At 39.4% G+C, this 20,436-nt stretch overlaps 1 protein-coding gene and 1 long non-coding RNA gene across 12 annotated transcripts in view; one reads left to right on the top strand and one right to left on the bottom strand.

Annotated features, from left to right (window-relative positions):
• The window catches only part of LOC142829601 (uncharacterized), a 77,747-nt gene that overhangs the window by 46,681 nt on the left and 10,630 nt on the right, over positions 1-20,436 (top strand). The window contains exon 2 of the long non-coding RNA XR_012904163.2: positions 19,213-19,375. This is a non-coding gene — a long non-coding RNA (uncharacterized LOC142829601). The remainder of the gene's footprint in view (positions 1-19,212; positions 19,376-20,436) is intronic.
• FBXW7 (F-box and WD repeat domain containing 7) overlaps positions 7,256-20,436 on the bottom strand; it is a 292,479-nt gene continuing 279,298 nt past the window's right edge. For all 11 annotated transcript variants that reach the window (XM_075930055.2, XM_075930052.2, XM_089777970.1 and 8 more), the window contains 6 exons: positions 18,868-19,004; positions 17,239-17,352; positions 14,585-14,766; positions 13,251-13,476; positions 9,900-10,110; positions 7,256-8,321 (listed from right to left, as the gene is read on the bottom strand). In XM_075930055.2, the coding sequence (XP_075786170.1) occupies positions 8,053-8,321; positions 9,900-10,110; positions 13,251-13,476; positions 14,585-14,766; positions 17,239-17,352; positions 18,868-19,004 (1,139 nt within the window). In that variant the 3' untranslated portion in view covers positions 7,256-8,052. The remainder of the gene's footprint in view (positions 8,322-9,899; positions 10,111-13,250; positions 13,477-14,584; positions 14,767-17,238; positions 17,353-18,867; positions 19,005-20,436) is intronic.

Here is a 20,436-nt window from a genome sequence, read left to right as displayed (position 1 = left end):
AGCATTGGTCCACTCTCCCTACTTCAGTCAACCAATAGCTCACCTACATTCCCAGAGTTCAGTAATATTCACTCATCAGGAAGTTCTGGACAACTTAAAGGAATCGAAGCCAACGTTTACTGTCTGATGAAAGAATGGCACCAGTTGCTCATGACTCCAAACAGCACTGGAGAAACCCATCCTGGATATGTCCGTATTAGTCAACTTCCTCTCAGGATCAGCGTCCCATTCCTGTTAGCCAACTACAAGTTCATTTAATTGAAACTAATATCCTAAAGTCAGAACGGTTTAGATGCAGTGCAGGATGCAAGATTACCTTCATTAGTGCAAATGGATGGTCTCTTACTAAAAATGGATAGAAGGCAGACACCATTTTTATAATAGACGTCTCTGCAGCATTTGACATTTTTGGTCAAAAGATACTACTGTCACCCCTAAAAGAAATAATACAGGTCCAGTAGAATGTGCTAAAATGGTTTGTCCTTTTTGGAGGGATGCAACCAATGAGCAGTGATGGAAACTGCATATCTGCCACTAAACTGATCATTTTAGGAGTCCCACAAAGATCTGTTCTCTCTCTAGTCCTATTCCACATTTACATGCAGCCACTTAATGAAGTAGTCAAATGACATGGACTCAAGAGCCAGCAATATGTAGGTGACTCACAGTTCTACCCAGTCTTCACTACATATGATACCAGTACTACCAAGATAAGAGTAGTGCTTGGTTGACATCAGATCCTGGATAAAGAGCTGAACCTGAACAAGACAGAGGTGATACTGTTGGGAGGGAGGGGGGGGGGGTCACTTAATGTGATATTGTTGGAGGGAGGATCACTCAGTTATGAATTCCTTGTCTTTGAAGAATTGCTGTTTTACAGACTGAGCAGGAAGTAAGATCCCAGAGTGAAATGCTCAATTATTAATTACTTTAGTTTGCCATAATAAATAGATGAGGCTCTTGAAAAGCCATCTGTGTGAGAATTATTTGTCGTGTTTATAAGCTGAAATCAGTGACCAAGGCATGAAGTTGTAAAATGTTTGACAAAACTGAGGTATATCTAATTTCTAATGTGAAGTGGCAGTCTCACATAGATCTCTTATGGATCATAAAGCATCGACCTCTAAAACTTCTTAGATCTGAGCACCTGGCCATATTGAAAATGTTTAGTACAGTATATAGATGTGAGAAGAGTATTTTGACTAGAAGTTGATTGGTGGAGGAAAGGACAATATAATTGAACTGATAAAGTTGCTCATATAGTAATCAGCATTCCCTCTAAGGTGCTCACATGCACCGGTCCGCATAAAAAATTTACCGCCCGCCCACCTCCTTATAAGAGCCACACAGTGGCTGCTTAGCTGCTCTGGGGCAGGGCTGCGTGGCGGGCAACTGCCCCACCCCAGGAGCAGCAGGGCAGCCACCATGCAGCCCCAGCTTCAGGGCTGGAGCTGCGGGGCACGTTGGGAGTGCTCCTCCGGTGCCCCGGCTGGGACCAGAGGCCGAGCTGTGTGGCAGTCGGCTGCTCCTCCGGTGTCCTGGATGTGGTGGGAGTTGATCATCGGAGGCTGGAGCGGCTCAGCCTGTGGCATGCCAGGCCCCACAGAGCTGGAGCAGCCCGCTGGTTGACCATATTCAGTAAGAATGAAGTTAACCATTCACATCCCAATTTTGAATTAGTTCAATAGTTGGGCTTTGTTGATTGTGTGTGTGTGTGTATGTGCGCGCGCGCACACATTCGCATGCTAGGTTGGTTTTTGTTTTTAAACCACCAAGCTGATGGCCTTTTTTGAGCTTTCAAAAGATTAAGAAGTATTTTTTAAAAAATTTTATAGGAATACCTATAATTATTTTTTATTTTAATAATTGTATTGTTTTAGTTTCCTTATTGACAAAGGGATTTAGGATGTTTATTTGGGGTTTCTCTTTTTATTTTCACTTATTTTATGTTTAATATTAATCACTTAAGGAAAAAAGTTAAACTTTGTGAAAGCATCTGGACACTTGAAGAGTTTAACAAAGTTAAGACTTAAAAAAAACCCAAATAGTCTAGTAGGCACCTTAAAGACTAACAAAACATGTAGATGGTATCATGAGCTTTTGTGGGCACAACCCACTTCTTCAGGTGACTGGAGTGTTAAAAGTCCAGATCCAAGAATAAATGAAGGAAGGGGAAAGGAGGGAAGAAATGGAGGGGGGAAAAAGGAGAGAGACAGCAGATGGTTCATGTAGTTACAAGAGGCTGATAAGAACAATTAGCACCTCCATTGTTATGGTTGGTTGGTAGAGTCTTTAGGATGTGGAAGGTAGTGTTCGAGCCAGCTGATGTCCCTGTTCATTCCATTTGTAGAAGAATTAAACTTGTAAATGAAGTTAAGTTTCACTCCTTCCCTGTGTATTTGCCTTGTGGAATTGGCCTGAAACAACATAGTGACTTGGAGATTCATTAATGAGTGTCCAGGCAGATTAAAGTGTTGTCCAAGAGGTTTCTGTGTATTGGCTTTTCGGATATGTGATGTGTCCATTAATTCTCTCTTGTAGAAACTGTCCAGTTTGGCCAATATACATGGCAGTGCGGCATTCCTGGCATAGATGACATTAGTGGATATGCAGTTAAATGATCCTCTGATGTGGTGGGGTCCATTGATGAAATTACTAGTGTAGATGTGTGGGCAGTGTTGGCACTGAGGCTGATTGCAGGGGTGGGTTCTTGGATGAGTGTGATGAAGGTGTGCTGCGTGGTTCCTGGAAATAATTCGTTTGAGGTTAGGGGGTAATCTGTAGATGAGGATTGGCCTGTCCGCTAAGGCCTCAGATTGAAGGGTCATTTTCCAGGATAGATGGAAGATTGTTGATAATGTGTTGGAGGGGTTGAAGTTGAATTCTGTTGTTTTCACTTTTGGGCCTGTTTTGAAGTAGTTCGTGTCTGAGTACTCTTTTGGCTCTGTCTGTGTTTTTTCACTTCTCCGGGTGGATATTTTAGTTTTAAAAATGCTCTATATAGATCCTGTAGGTGTTTCTCTCTGTGAGATTAGAGAAAATCTGGTTGTATTTTAGGGCTTGGCTGTAAACAACAGATTGAGAAATGTGTCTGGGATGGAAGCTAGAGGCTTTCTGCTACCCCTACTCCCTTCCCCTATTTATTCTTGGATCTGGACTTCTAACACTCCAGTCACCTGAAGAAGTGGGTTGTGCCCACAAAAGCTCATGATACCATCTACAGGTTTTGTTAGTCTTTAAGATGCTACTAGACTAGTCAAGTTTTTCCTGTTACAGACTAACTTAGCTACCCCTCTAAAGTTAAGGTTGTCAGTAGATGCTCACTGCCAGATAAAGAGTAGCTGTCAGTTTCGCAACCTTGAATAAAATATTTGAATGGATTTTTAGTGGAATTTTTAAAAAGCTGATTTTATATATATCATTTTTTAAAGTTTTTTTATTTTATTTTTTAACTTTGAGGACCCTTGCTTTAGAGGCACTAAATATTTTAAACTTTTGGCTTGCCTTTTACTAGCTGCAGTTTTGAATATTTTTGTTTTTAAAATGATTTTAGACTTTCAAATACCGTTGGGAGTGGAGGTGTATAAATTACATGTTATGAACAAATGACCCATTTAAGTGCTTACAGTTCAACTGCCATTCGTTTTTATATTTTAGCTTTGACCAAGGTTGGTTGTTTTTTCCAGCTCAGATCTTTTGGCCTGGGCTTTGATAACTTCTGTATTTTAGCAATGTTTAGTTCCATGTTTTCCTTCTGTCTCTCAGCTATCTGATCTTAACTCAGTTTTTTATAGTTAAACAGTCTAAATAGGATTGTTCCTGTTCCTGCTGCAACCATCACAGTTCATTATTTACAGGCTCATTTGCCAAGAAGCCCCCACTTTCTTCAGAAGGACTGTAAGGCCTTTCGTGTTATGTCATTTGTCACCACACACAGTTATGGGATGGTCAATAAGCAGATTGCGGGACAAAGACAATACATTGGCACTTTGGGTCAGCCATCATAATTAGGGATGTAAGCGACTAATCTAGTATCCGATAAGCAAAAGCTTATCGGCTAGTCGACACAATAGTCGCTTCCCCTGACCCCCTTGCTGCCTCTATCAGGAGGCGGCAGCAAGCGGGGACTGGGGGGGGAGGGGAGAGGGAAGAAGGGTTCTAACGGGATCCCTGCTGGGGCTTTTTTATATTTCAAAGCAGAAGTGCCCGCATGGAGCCCGAGGTCAGCAGGTGACTTCCCACTGGCCCCTGGCTCCACACTGCGTTTCAATCTTTGAAATACACAAGAGCCCCTACTGGTGCTCTTGTGCATTTCAAAGGCAGAACGCTGCACTAGTCCTTATTGGCTAATCAAATAGTCAAAGGAAATCCTATTGACTATTCGATTAGTTAGTTAATCAAAATTTAATATCCCTAATTATAATAAAGATGTGTGGGTGAAAGTGCTGATTTAACAGCTCTTTTTATTCTTTGTGACTGGGAAAGATCTATTTTTTTATATGTATTTGTTATTAACTGGTGGGTGCAGTGGTGGCACACAGCTGAACTTGCACACATGACCTCAATATTGGTGCATAAGACAAAACTCAGGGCACTCATGGATGGCAAAATCTTAGAGGGAACACTGACAGTGACCTTGAGTAAATATTGCCAGTGGGTATTTTTCTTGTCTCTGATTGGACAGACCATTTGTGTCTTGTCCCCACCAGTCAAAAATGATCCCTAAAACCAGTAAACTGAGAAAAAAGGAAGGGTGCCTATAAGGGTGAAGCTTCGCAGGCATCTAAGAAATGTCATTGACTAAATATTTCGGATATAAACTATTGACAGAATATAGACTGGTGTGCAGTATGAGCAGAGGAACAACAGTTGTGAAAGGGATAAATACCTCACATAGCCATAACAGCCTTTGTTTGCTTGTCTAGGAGCAAAGTATTTCATTGTAGGGGGGGAAACCCCTATGAGGATCAAGAAAAAATATTTATTACAATGATTGCATCAGTGTAGAAGAAATGTAGTGGAAAGGTTGAACTTGTGCTCAGTTTTATAAATTACATGTATACAGAGGCTAGAGCCTCAAAAGTATTTGGATAATTTTGAAAAGCTAGAATTTAGTATCCAGTTTTAAGTTTTAGTAGCTTAGCCAAATACTCGCACACAGTGAGGTCAAATATGAAGTCCTTTGATTTCACAAGCTAGAATGAGAAAACATAAGAATGGCCGTACTGGGTCAGACCAAAGATTCATCTAGCCTAGTAGCCTGTCTGCTGACAATGGCCAGCACCAGGTGCCCTAGAGGGGGTGGACTGAAGACAAATCACTTGATCATTGTCTCGTGCCATCCATCTCCAGCCTGTGACAAACAGAGGCCAGGGACACCATTTCTATCCCCTGGCTAATAGCCTTTTATGGACCTAACCTCCATGAAATTATTTAGCTTCTCTTTAAACTCTGCTATAGTCCTAGCCTTCACAGTCTCCTCTGGCAAGGAGTTCCACAGGCTATGCGCTATGTGAAGAAGAACTTTCTTTTATTAGTTTTAAATCTGCTACCCATTAATTTCATTTGGTGTCCTCTAGTTCTTCTATTATGGGAACTAATAAATAACTTTTCTTTGTTCACCCTCTCCGCACCACTCATGATTTTATATATCTCTATCATATCCTCCCTTAGTCTCCTCTTTTCTAAACTGAAAAGTCCCAGTATTAGTTTTATGCACATGATTTTAGAAGAATATATAACATTTGATAGGTTTCCACTGCAATTGATATTTTGATTAGTTCATCTGTGTTGACTTTTCTGTTTTGAACAAGTTGATAGAACTGCTTGGGACACACTGGATTGGGTAGGACTTTTTGAATATTACTTTGGACAGTTCACTTATGTTACTGACCTGGTGTAGTTGTAAATTCCGATGTGGATTTTACTGCTTCTTGCTTTTCATTTGATACTGTATATTCTCTTCTGCAGAATTTCAATCAAATAATAAACATTAGATTTCATTCTGATTAGACTTTTTCAATTTCAGATGCAATTAAGAAAACGCTTGGAGAAAAAAAAACGTAAAAGCCACAAAAAGCTTACTCATGTAATTTTCTTTCTTCTTGATTTACTGATAACTCCTACCAGTGTAAAAATGTTAAGCTTTCTATCACTAAGAATATACCTCTGGATTAATGCCTGTGTTTGTAGAAGCCCCCATGACAAACTCAAACCACTGATTTATGCACATGGTGACTGTGTGTTCCTGCACATTCTGGGGGGGGGGGGGGGGAGAGTAAGTTTTTCTGTAGAATTTGGTTACATAAGTCTTTGACAGCATTTTGGTTTTGATTCACTGCTGTCTTTTCAGTCAATTGAGAAACTTGCCCCCTCTCAGACTATTTGGCATATGTACAGTAAGTCAAGATTTTGTCCACATATTGGCTTCAGTATTGCATATTAGTATAGTAGGAAACCATTGGAAGAAAAAGACATGCTAACATGAAAAACACATTTTATTGCACTTAAGTTATAAGAAAATAAAATTTCTAAGTGAATCAAACCATAGACACAATCCCTTTAAAGGTCATTTTCCTCCATCATGTCAGGTTGTTACATAACTAAAATTAACCAACTGGAATCTGATTGTTTGAAATCAGACTATAAATAAAACAAAACAAAAAAAATGGGGGAGGAAAAAACAAGATCGCCTAGGATACAGTGTTAAACCACTTTCACAGTTCAGCTTGAGTTGTGGCTTCTGGAGAATGAGGCAAACCATTTGACTTTCTCTTTTTGTTTTAAGTTTGCATGTACATCTTTATTACAAAAACATAATAGTTTTTGCTCTGTCAGTTTCTTGCAGCAGTAACTGTAACAGTTGTTTTCTCAATACTGTAAAACACTAAGACTGACCAGCAACTTTATTTGTATTTATATTTTTAAAATTTTTGTCAGTTTTATTATGCATGTTCATTCCATTCACCACAGCCCTCACAAAGAAAAAAGTTTCCCCACAGAACAGGCTGCAACAGCTTTGTTCCAAGGAATGTGTTTTAATTTTTGCCCAGAAAAAAGAAAATAAGCTTTGCACACACACTCAATTCTTTACTTGCAAGCAAACTTCACTCTTAATTGTCTGAAACTTTTTAACTCTCAGCCTCTTAGAGGCACAGTTGGCTCAAGTTTCAGTGGCAAAAAGTCTTTTTCTGTAACCAAACTAGAGCAAATTTGGAATTCAGTCTGGGACTAAAACGTCACAGCAGAAAAAAAATTAAAAAACAAGAAATAATTTGCTTTACTTTCTTTCATTTAGCAGCATATAAATAAGTTTGGCCACTGGGAATACAGTACAGGGGTGGGACAACAATCCCATACTTGAAGACCTACTTCTAGCACCAGCATTATGAGTTAAATCCATTCAAGGACTCTCAGAACCCAGGACAACTTGCCATCTCAGAGCAACAATATGCATTGAAGAGTGTAGATGGAAGCAACAGTGAATAGAGTAACAGAGGCTAATACTGTGATTGACATTGGCAATGGCTGGCAAAAAACAAAAAAAAAAACCCCGATAAAACTGTACAAAAACAATTCACAGTAAGAACGTAGCTTTTCCACACCAGGATTTGACTTTGTTGTTGCTGCAGAAGCTTGCAACTTTAAAAGTCATCCAGTAATGGATGTTATGCAGCACTTTCTAGATCTCTTGTTATAAAACAACAGGTTAGCAAGAACTGTAACAACTTTTTAACCTCCATTCTGCTCAATGAGCACTTAGAGGAAAATAAAGAAATAATTGCACCTGGTTTGATTTAGAAAGTCTTATATTTGCAAAGCCGCCCCAGTCAAAAGTGAAGCTTTTTATGTGATGAGACAGCAAATGCCTCTCTTGTCAGTTACAGTTTGTCATCTCACAGTCTCCTTCTTCATCGTCTGTAGGTCTTTAGGATCTGTTGCCCCAAGCCAACATCCTGCACCACCAAGGGCAGGGGATTTTTTTTCTTCTTTTTGTGGGGGAGGGAGGGGAAACATCGTCTACGCATTTGGACAAATTCATCTTTCTGCCCTTCACTTCATATCCACGTCAAAGTCCAACACCAGCAGCTTTGTTTCCTCAGTCCCATTTCGGCTTCCCACTGCACATACTAGCTTTGTGTTGGAGGCTCTGATCCGCCACACGACACCTCCACTTCCCCCACTCTCCAATGTGACTAGATTTCGGATAAATTCACCCGTTTTCAAGTCCCAAAGTTTTACTGTTCCATCATCTGAGCTGGTAATTACAAAGTTCTTGTTGAACTGTAAACAGGTCACAGCACTCTGATGCTTGTTGGGACCTAAAACAATAAAACCAAAAGAATTTTGCTTGTGGTTAAAAATCAGTATGAGGGGTTACCGTATTTAGATACATTCATATGCAACTAAACCAAATATTTAACATACACAGGAACCCTATTCTGTGTTTTCAAAGGATTAGCGCAGGCATTGAAAAATCTCCCTGTCCTCCAAGATGTCTTTTATTACTAGGAATGTAATAAAAGTTAACCAGTTAAATGTTAGGGACTAAGTGGAATCTGGGCAGGGGCCGTTCCAACCCAGCTGGAGCAGTCCCTGCCTGCGGAGTGCCCTGGCTTGCTGAGGACAAAGGCTGCTCCAGATGAGATTATCCCATCTGTTGCCAGCACACTGCCCGGGGCAGGCAGGAGGCTGCTCCAGCCTCCAATAGTTACCCTTTTACATCCCTAGTTGTTGTTTAAAAAAAAAAAAAAAAAAAAAAAAGGGTGTGTGTGTAGTCTCATCTGAGATTCATCAAAATGAACTTACCTAGTAGAAGGCACTCCCAGGCCCTTTGGGAAGAAAGGGTGGGCTTATTCCTAAATAATTGCTAAACCTTGATGGCAAGAAATGATGCTGTTGCCAAAATGTTAGTCTAATTAAAATCCGTTCTGATGTAATGTTACAGAACTCTCACCAACAAGAAAATTCCAGTTGAAGTCATTGTTAAATATTAACTCAAATAACAAAACTCTATTATATGCCTTTTTCCCTTAAGCCATCCTATAGTAATTGTCCTTTAAAAGTTCAATGCTTGTTTTGTACAATAATTAAGTATGATTAAGCAGTGGAGGATCCTTTTTTGTGAAATGGATTTTCTCCCAGAACCACAGCTAGCAGGCAAAAGGCAGGAAAAGATATTACAAAAGACTTGCTTAGGCAAATAAGTGAATGTGTGTGTGTGAGCACAGCAACAGTCATAATGAAAACTCAAATTTCTCCCCCACTCCTGTTTTTAAATACAGGAAATGTTTTCCATTCATTTTTCTTGATTTATTGTTACAGACAGTGTTCACTGCCTTCCCAACCCAATTAGTCTGGAGGCTTTGAAATGTCCGAGTGACCTAAATAACTAAGTTAACTGGCTGTTCTGAGATGCTGTTTCCTACATATTTTTTGGGTTTATTAGTCTATCAGACAGCAGTCTTTCCATAATAGGCAAATGATTTTAGATTAAATTAGAAAAACAAAAGATTTAATTCACAGACAGTTTCACCAAACACAGAAGATAATACAGATGCCATGACCAATGTTTGAGCAGTAAATGATCTGCAGTTGTTTTCCTTGAATATAGGTTATTTCTTCCCTTTTCCAGATTGGTGCATTGAGTAAGACCGCACATTTAAACACAGCTTGACTTGACATAAAATTGAAACATTCTCCCCTGGGCTAATTTGTCCTTTAGCAATATATGGGAAGTAGACATGCTCAGATTTAACAGATATAACAAGTACTTTTACATTAACTATTTCAGTAGCACACAGCACTGAATTATTAAATTTAGGACTGAATCACTATCTTGCACCAGCCCTCTTAGTATTTTGAAGGACTGTGCTTATATTTGGATAGTGTAAGCTCACCTTGCAATGTCTGTAAACATTGTCCTGTTTTGATATCCCAGATTTTGACTGTTGAATCTGCATTCCCAGACACAAGAATATTGTCCTTGAGCTCCATTCCACTTGTTAATGACTGATGGCCTGTTAATGTGTGAATGCAGTTTCCTGTCTCCACATCCCAAACTCGGATTGAAGTGTCAAGAGATCCACTCACTACATGGATGCCATCAAACTACAATAAACACATGCCATTGTATTAAGCTCTTAGCATTCATACTGTGAAAAAACATTAAGTGTGCTACATGCATTTAATTCATAGTTTCACAAAATAAGACCTTTCACTATTCCCTAAGCTAGGAAATTACATTATGTTAACTAACAATGTTAAATATAACTTAGAACTCAGTGGCCACACTTATGTTTAGCATAGCAACATGTGCTCATGGTTAATCATTACAATTTCATAACGGGGACAAGACTTATTGATTTCTGCAGTTCAACACCTACAGACCTTAATCTTGATTAAAAAGAAAAATACGTATTGATAGACACTTTACCTTGTCCCGCTCTTTGAATAGTGCTATGCATTACTAAAAATTCACTCAAACAGAACAGAACATATTTGAGGACTTTTTGATATCAAGCCAACAGCAAACAGCAAAGAGTTTTAAAGAATCTTCTGCCTTAAGTGTCAACCTAATCATCTAAAAACCGTATGGAATATTTTATTTGATCAGAGCAACAGCTTCACTCTATGTAACATTTATCTCAATCTAGTCTCACAACAAAAAGTGAAAACAAGCGCTTTGCCAAAGCCAAGAGGCGATCAGGTAGTACACTGAACTTGAATCATCAATTTCAAAAGAATATGAATGTAAACCCTTTGAAAGATTTTTAAACACATCACTATTTTAATGTGCTAAAAGTTAATAGTCCTGACCACTTTTTCCACAAGGACTAGGATTTTGTGTGTGCATTCTAGCAGGAAGTCCAGTCTACTATCATATATAGCAGGGGTCTCAAACTCATGGCCCATGGTCCAGTCCCAGCCGGAGTGATTATGCAATCCAGCCTGGGACTCCCAGCAGGCCCAGGTGATGGGATGGGGCTATCTGTTACCAGCTCCTGCCCCTTCCCCTCATGGCACCAGGCACCACAGGGAAGCAGCTCATGCTCCCTCGCATTCTCAGTGGCTCCGTGGGGAGGGCGCAAACAATGCTGCCACACAGCACCAGCCTCCTACCCTCAATGATCCCAAAACTGCATGGCTGAGTGATAGGATGCCCTGGGGCAGAAGGTGGGGCAATGGCGGGAAGGGGCAGAGCCTGGGGGCCAGTAACAGACAGACTCTCCCTCCCACAACCTGCCAGAAGTTCCAGGGCAGATTGCACAATCTCTCTGTCCGGGACTGGCCTGGGTGTTGTGAGTTTGAGACCACTGATCTATGGGCTAGGTTCACATAGGCTCAGCATTGCAAGTCTAATTATAATATATTCTCTGATGCCTCATGAAATCTACCACTGTAACATAGGTACCCAAGCTCCTAATACTATGCACAGAAAAAGTTAGCAAGCTGAGAGGGGTGCAGGTTAAGCGCTGTCTTTCAAAGGGACTTATATGACTACTAATGAGACATTCATCATTGTTTGATTCACAACCATGAACTCTCCCCTAGAGTTTGTACCTAAGCTCTCAAACAGTTATACTTTGTACAAATAGTCATTGGGAATAGGGACTTAAACTGGGGTCTCCACATTACAGCTGAACATTCAAACCTCTTTAGAGTCACAGTGTCTTTCTGGCTCCATGTTAAGAAACAGTTGTTTTCTAATAAACAGAATCTATGCTAAAAGTGAGTTATGAAATCCTCTTGCCTCTCAATTTATGAGCCATACTTCCTTTGCCACAACCCAGGCTAGCAGATGTGTAGGATGCAATTTCTTTTTTTTAAATTATATTTAATTTTTTTTAAAGTTTGATCATTGTTAGCTTTGGGTCTTTATAGAGCATTAGACTCCATAACAACCCCCCATTCACCAGCCAAAGTGCCATTCCAAGTTCTCCATCTGCTATATTGTATGATTGTAGTGCCAGCAAGCTCTAGCATAAAATGAATCCTTAAATGCCTTCTCAGACTTAGTTGTGTTTCAGTTTTGCAGAGAAACAGCAAGGTTCAGGGTAGGTAAAAAGGAAGATCCACAACAGGTCTCCAACTACAAACTTTTGCTGCATTACTATGTGGTATGGGGTGTGATTTATAGCAAATATAGTTGTGCTTGTAAAAGCCCTTTGTACAGACTCTTATTACAGTAAAACTACATTTCTGTTGGAATGGGGGTGAGGTTATGTGGATAGAATAAGTATGCCAAAGAAAGTGTCCACACTAGGAATGCTTTGGTGGTATACTTTACTGGGCTGGTACAGCTATGACACAAAACCATCCATATGTAGACCTGGTCTCTAACATAGGAAGGCAGGGAGCTTGATCAGAGCTCTTCACTAACAGCCATTAAAATCTTAGGTCCAGTCCTATTGGTAGTTCACAACTTTGTAACTAGGTGAAGTGATTAAACACATACATACATATAAATCACTGTTTTCCTTTTTATAACAAGTGTTGGATTCCTGCTTAGCAACAACTACATACTGAAAGGGACAACATGCAAACTAAGTCCTTGTGCTTCAATCAATGCATTTTCTGGAGGACAGACAAAATCTTACAAACATCAGAATAAGGAAAATTCAATCATACAAAGCTGCCAAAAGTTACTTGTCTTTTGTAGCTCTCTCTCCTGGTTTAATTTTAAAGATCAACACTATAGGTTTTTGGGGAGGAAGTCATTTTCTCATGGCTGTAAAAGTTCCACATGAAAAAGCACATGAATGTTTTAGCTATTGCAGTACACATTAAACCAGTCTAGCACTTCCCCATATACCTTAGCATTAAGATCCTTCTCTGACACTTAAATTCTAGAATATAATACATGAACTTTTAGATTTTAAAAGGAACATTACTTTTGGTTAATTGAGCATGATCAGCAATTGAAGAGCTATGAAAAACAGAGACACTGAAAATAAGAATATTCATAAAGAAAAAAATTCCTTGCAGTAATTTACAATAAAAACCAATGATTTTTTAAAAATAAAATCTTATTAATTTGAACTGTGGCAGCTCTCACGAGACCTAAACCATGATTTTGTCTCCCATTCTAAATTAATGGCAAGAGTAGCAGGAGAAGGGACGTTGAAAGAGGGTAACCTGAATCTCTATGTATTTTCTAGGACTGCATCTGTAGTAAGCAAATAGCCACAATTTTAGTAGTTTAACCATAAAGTGGTCTAATCTAAAAGCACTGGATACAAATTGCTTACCTGTAATGAATAGACTCTATTAGTATGACCTTGCAGTGTGTGTAGACAAGTTTCGGTTTCTGGATCCCACACTTTGACCATAAAATCATATGCTCCACTAACAACTCTCCTCCCATCATACTGAACACACCGGACTGCAGCTACATGTCCCATCAGAACATGTAAACATTGGCCTGTCTCTATGTCCCAAACTCTCAGCGTGGCATCTCGAGACCCACTGACAACTCTGGAGAAACACAAATAAAAATGACACTTAAGCATATCAACATCCATGTTTGTATCACGTGAGCTAAAGCAGAAAGCCTGATACCAACCTTTTGTGCATAAAGCAGTTAATCTGAATTTATTTCTCTGGAAGGCTAGATGGTATGAGGACTAGTCTGCCTGCCTCTGAAGAGTTGGCTTCAGATTTTATTCAGGTTGAAAGTTAAAGCATGTTCATAGCACCAAACTATCTGGTGTGATTGGCAGTCAGTATTCAAGAGGAAAGACACAGGTTTGAATAATAAGATACGGTAAGTCAAGACTGAGATGGATTGGGAGAGCTCTAGGTGATAGACTACATACCATCTGCTTTTGCTTACAGTTGGATCAAGCCAGTAATATGGTCTTGCTTTAATGAGCACTAAACCCACTTAGTAATTATTTTTTAAAAAACCCTCTTTGAAAGTTCTTCATTATGCAACATTTACAGTAAATATTAGTTTAAAATATATTGAAAGTACTGATACTGGTACAATGAATAGTGATGAAGAATATAGTAATTCCACTGATTATCTGGGCAGAAAAAAATGGATGAATAACCAAGACAACATTTTAAGACACAACTACATATCAATGCAAACCTTTAAACAAAAAATCACAACATCTCAAAGTCTCTTGAATGATATTATTGTTGAAATGGCAGTGCAAAAGAAATGTAAATAAAATGTATTTCAATCCAAAGACAATTTTAAAAAGATAATCTTTTAAACAGGTAGCGGTTTGCAACAAATTGACATAAGTTAAAAACAAGGATCATTCATAGCATGGCATAGCACAATGCATCAATAACTGAAACAACATTGAAAGAAAGTTATAGGGAATTATTTGGTTGTATATGGAGAGCTTTGTGTCTTATTGTACAATTCTTTCACGTCTTCTTGAAGTAGGCTGCTCTTTTCTCTTCATGTGGTGTATATAATTTAATTTTTAGTAGTTTTACTGAATATTATAACATTTATATTGCACCGTTACTGTTTCAGGACTACTTAATGAAATAATATGTACATTTCCTTTAAAAAGACCACAAAACAAGAAGTAAAAAAGATGCCTAATTTTTAGTAAACATTTACCTTTTTTCATGGAGATGCATACAACGCACAGTAGATGTGTGTCCATATAATGTATGAATACATTCTCCAGTCTCTGCATTCCATACTTTAAGTGTACGGTCAGTAGATCCACTAATAATGATATTGTCCCTCATTTGTGATGACCAGACTCCACCTGTGTGTCCAACTAGTGTTCTTAAACACTGAAAAATATTTTGTATAGTTAGTATATTGGAAGGTGAAAGAAATTTAATCAGTTAATAGACTGAGGCCAGACCAGACCATTCTGATCATGTAATCTGACCTTTAGAGAGAGAGAGAGAGAGAGAGAGAGAGAGAGAGAGAGAGAGTGTGTGTGTGTGTGTGTGTGTGTACACACACACACACACACACACACACACACACACACACACACACACACACATTATATAACACAGGCCACAGGATTTCTCTGAATTAATTTGTTTGAACTTAGAGCATCTCTTTTTTTCAAAAAACACCCAATATCGATACAAAACTTTCCAATGATGGAGAATGCACATAAGTATTTGTTATTGGCTAATTACCCTTAATAGGGCAGGGATAGTTTTTTAAATACTGGCACAACATTAGCTTTTATAGCCCCTCAATCACATCTTTTAAAACTCTTGGATACAAGTTTCTGGACCTGATGATTAAAAAAAAGTCTTAATTCATTACATACTTTGTAATATCCCCCTGAGTAATTGCTGCAATGGAAAAGTATTTCGGCATCATCATATTTAACAATGGCATCATCTCTTTCCCCCAAAATATAGTACAGATATTTATTGAACATTTAGGCTTTCCAGTATTATTGACTCTTACAGCACTTCCATCTAATAATGGACTAATATAATTGGTAGGATTACTTAGCTTCCTAATGTACTTAACCAGCTCATTATTGTCCTTAACACTGCTTGCCACAGATTTCTCATGTCCTACTTCCTTCCTTCTTTTTTTTTTTTTTAAACAATTACTAGCTTCAATTGATATAAGCTTCTCTTTTTCCATTGGTTTGCGCGCACGCATGCACACACACGTTGAACCTTTCCAGTCCAGCACTCTCTGGTCTGGTGGCATCCATGGTCCAGCATGATTTTAGTTAGCTGGATGTCCACTTATTGTGGGTGTGGCCAAGTTGCTTGCAGTCACATGAAGTTTGCTTAAAGCCACCAATCCTGACCCTCAGTGTCCTGTGCTATTATATAGCTCTAATTTACCCCTAAATGTCTTCTATGAGCCCAATAAGCAGTGGAAACGTTGGTAATGCTGCTAGACAATTTTGACCTCCTGTGGTTCGGCAGATTTTCTGGCTTGGCATTGGCCAGGTCCCGAGGGTGTCACACTAGAGAGGTTCAACCTGTAATTTCTTTCATTTCCATGCTTATGTTTGTTTTTAAATGTGTTACTTCCTTTATTGTGGCTTTTCGAACACCAAGCAAAATTTTCTCAAACAGTTCCTAATTATTCAAATTTTTCTTTTCAAATTCTTTCCCAGATGTTTCAGCTTTGTGAACTTGGCTTTTAAAACTAGGAAGATTATATTATATTATATCACATTACATTGGTCTGGACTTTATTATGTTTTTTTACATGAATACAATCAAGTCAAGTAAATGTTTTAATTCTGTGATCAGTTTCTCTTTTTTCAATCGAGATGAGGTCAAATATTTCTCCATGTTGGATGCAACACTTTCTGAATATTTGTTAAGGTCTGGCATAAAAATCCCTCATATCAAGATGTTTTAAGTATTAGATAAGTTACTGAGAATTTAAAACTGTTGGCGAGTCATCCTGTCATGTTGAATTTCATATAGTCAGTGGCACATTATATTTCTGAGGGAGAAGAATACATAAAACAAATGTTGTTAAAAAATGACTTCATCTTGTTCCTTTTCATGAAAGAATGTTAAAGTTGTACCGTGCCTTCCTTTTACGAATTAGGCTTAGTGAAGGGGAAGCCAGCCAAACTGGGTGGGGCTGCATGCCACATACTATTTTATTCTTCTCCAAGGTAGCAGTTACAATCTAGTCAAGGCATTCAAAGACAAAGCAAAACCCTTACATTCATCCAAGACTAATATTACAATGTGGATATCATTTATCTCTTTAACTTATCAACATCTGGGCTGTTGAAATTAGAAGATATTCTTATTGCCAGAATAAGGAGAAATACACTATTCTAAGGCTATATATAGCCAATAAAATGAAACATCTGAAAAATTTAAAACCATATAAATAAACATGGAAGCCACAAGCATTAGCCAGAAACAAGATCCATGTGGATGAAGTCAGGATGAATTAACCTATAGGGAAGATAAAATAGTATGTGTCTAAATTCTCTGTAATCAATGTCAAAAATGACTCCATATGAATAGAGCAGCTGCCAAGAGAACAAGGATAAATGCCAATGGTAACATCAACAGCATTATAATTTCACATCAAGTTGACTTTCATAAAGTAGATATATTTCTGTGTAGTGAAAGATTGCCCAAATATTTTCTAATACGGTATTCTGTATCTTGCACCACACAGCAAAAAAGACAAAGACATAAGATATTTTGGGGACCAGAATAAATTACTAACACAACTTTGAACTTGCTACTACTTGACCAATGGTCCATTTCACTGGATCTTATCAAGTGCTAACTTACCTTGCCTGTAACTGCTGACCAAACTTTTAATGTGTTGTCATCAGAACCACTGACTATTCGGTTACCACAGAATTGTAGACATGTGATCACATGATCATCATGACCTTTGAGCACCTGACAATAGAGAACGTGTTGTAATGTGAACCAAAAGATTAGAAGATAAGTAGAAAAAAGAGAATCAGAATCAACATTACTTTAACTAGATTTAAAAAATTATTGTAATGAGTCTTTATATTTCAGACTTATTTTATCACTAGCTAGAGTCAGAAAGACCTTTCCTTGATATAAAATTGAATCTGTGGTATAATACTGCATAGCTGACCAGGTATATTAACGTTATTTTTACCTTTCTTAAATAATTGGAAAGAGATCATTGCTAAAACTACATTGAATAGACTAATATAGTCTAAAACCTAATTTTAAAAACATTAAAATTATCTTTAAAAGCATAAGACTAATTTAATGGAAATATTTTCCTATGAACAGAAATTTGCTTCTCTTATGTGCAAATTATTTTCAGAAACAAGTCTTAATGTTCACTGATCTTCTGAGCTACTCAACTTCTCCTCTTTTTGGCTGGTATCCAGTAGATGAGAACTATAGAAAGCTTTCTCAGTTAAGAAGCAGCAAAAGTTAGTTTGACTTAACAAGAAGAAAATATGTATGTGGATATGTTTGTGGATTGGAATGTTATTTTTCAAAATGGCATTTTCCGTGTTTGATTATGTAAAATTGCAACAAGACTTTTTTTACTACAGTAAAAATCAATTATATCAGAACATGCAAATTAAACAAGAAATTTCCCATTTAAAAATACTTGAACACGTTTCAAAATGTCTATTTATACAAATAGAAGAAGCTGGGCAATGTCTGGAGCTACCATTTTAATAATTCCAGTATAGCATGACATGACAAAAGACGCAGAGCTATTGGCCAGTTGAAAGCTGCAGTCAGATACTCAAATGGCAGATTTCCTCAGATTTTTACTCCTGTATTGTTTAGCTTTCTGGATTACTATACAAAAATTGAGAAAATGACAGGATTTCTCTAAAATGAATGGTGTAAATCTCTGTTTTTATGTATCAAGGGCATCCAGAGACACAATCAGGCTTGATAATATTACTGCATATATAAAGCACATTATGAGACTGAACTCTAGTATCGATATCATTAAAACGTGGGCATAATCTGCTATTTTTATCAGGCTGAAATGAACATTTTTATCAATATTATAGTACAGGTGGGACCTCCCTGGTCCAAGCCCCGGTTGGAGAACCCCCAGCATCAACGGGATCAGGAACTGACCAGGGAACTCCTGCCCCCGCCAGGGAAACCTAGTGTGTCGCCTGGGTCAGGCATCTGGGGAGTCCTGGCCTGAGCCGGCGAACCCCCAGCTGCAGAGGAGTGGCAGGCAGTCCAGCCAGGGAATCATATACATGATTTTCTGTGATTTAATTATTTACGTTTAGAAAGACATTGGCAAAAGGGGGTTTTAACATCCTTTTTCAAATTACTATAACAATTTTTAAGAGTCAGAAATTATTTGGTTTGCTGAAAAGAAAATTAGCAGTTAGTTGATGGGCTGATCCTACTTAATTCTTGACATGTTCATGGTTCAGAAATGGTTACCTTAGGAGATTTAAGTTCTCCTCTTCGCCAGTTAGTATCAATTCTGTGCTGTCTGATATAAGCACTTTTCCATGGGCTATGTATGAAGCCTGGTTTTATTACTTTCCTTCTCTTGATATGCAATGGTTCGTCAATCCCTATGAATTTAAAAATAAAATATTGTCAGTTCCACCAAACAACCTTCTCCCGCCCCCCACAAACTTTTAAAGCAACCACTGACTTTATATATTATGCTGACATGATCACTGTGTCTTACCAATATTGGTTCCAACCTCATTTGTTGTCCTCTGCATCACTGATGTCAGCCCATCCCCCTCCTTATATAAGCTCTTTCCTTTCCTTTAGGACGGGGTGGCCAACCTGCAGCTCTTTGCTCAAAGAAATGTGTCTCTTGCTTGTTCTGATCCGCGCACTCGGACTGCTCATGGCCGGCCACTCTGCACATGCGCCCAGCGCCTGGAGGGAGAAGCTCATGGCGGTGGCGGCTCTGGTGAGACCCAGGCATAAGGTTAGAGCTGGGGGTCCTGGCTCTGGGGGACGGGAGGGGTGGAGAGGGGAATTGGGTTAGAGCAGGGGGCTGGGAGTGCCTGGCTCTGGGGGAAAGGAGAGGCATTGCGTTAGAGCGGGGAGCTGAAGCACCTTAAACTCAAAGTTTTCATGGATGCCAAATAAGGCAGCCAACACAGATGTCATTTAAATTTCAAGAAAAAAAAAATCAGCATGTACTTGGTATACCCTGTGTTTCTTTAAAGAAAATTCAAAGGCTATTGTTTGCCAGGCTGAAGCAATTATTCTGAGATATGAGTCTCTCCCTTATTGTTTTTGAACCTCTCATACAGGCAGTCCCCGGGTTACGTGGATCTGACTTACGTCGGATCCCTATTTACGAACGGGGTGAGGGAACCCCGAACTAGCTGCGCCCCCCCCCCCCCCCCCAGCAGACCGCCAAGACGCGCCGCGGTCCCGCCGCCCACGTCCTCTGTGGCGAGAAAAGCCGCTCCGCGTCTCCCTGGTCTGCTGGGGGAGGAGGGGACGCAGCTAGTGTGCACCTCCCCCCAGCAGACCAGGCTTTTCTCACCAACGCCTGGGGTAAAGCAGCTGGGTGGCTGCCGGGTTGGTCCCACAGTGCCGAGGTGCGGTGCTACTGGACCAAGCCAGCAGCACCCCAGCTGCTCTGCCCCAGGCGTCCCCCAAGTCAGCCGCTGCTGAAACTGATCAGCGGCTGACTACAGGAAGCCCGAAGCAGAGCTGCTCTGCCCCGGGCTTCCTGTAGTCAGCCGCTGATCAGTTTCAGCAGCGGCTGACTTGGGGACGCCTGGGGCAGAGCAGCTGGGGTGCTGCCGGGTTGATCCAGTAGCGCCGAGGAGCGGCACTGCGGGACCAACCCAGCAGCACCCCAGCTGCTCTGCCCCAGGAGTGTCCGATTCAGCCGCTGCTGGTTAATTTCAACAGTGGCTGAATCTGGACGCCAGTTCTGACTTACATACAAATTCAACTTAAGAACAAACCTACAGTCCCTATCTTGTACGTAACCCGGGGACTGCCTGTATTTGCAGTATGGGACAGACC

The sequence above is a fragment of the Pelodiscus sinensis genome, chromosome 4, assembly GCF_052426305.1.
Source record: "Pelodiscus sinensis isolate ZL-2025 chromosome 4, ASM5242630v1, whole genome shotgun sequence".
NCBI classification, from domain to species: Eukaryota; Metazoa; Chordata; order Testudines; family Trionychidae; genus Pelodiscus; species Pelodiscus sinensis.
This window is presented reverse-complemented; position numbering and strand designations above follow the sequence as displayed.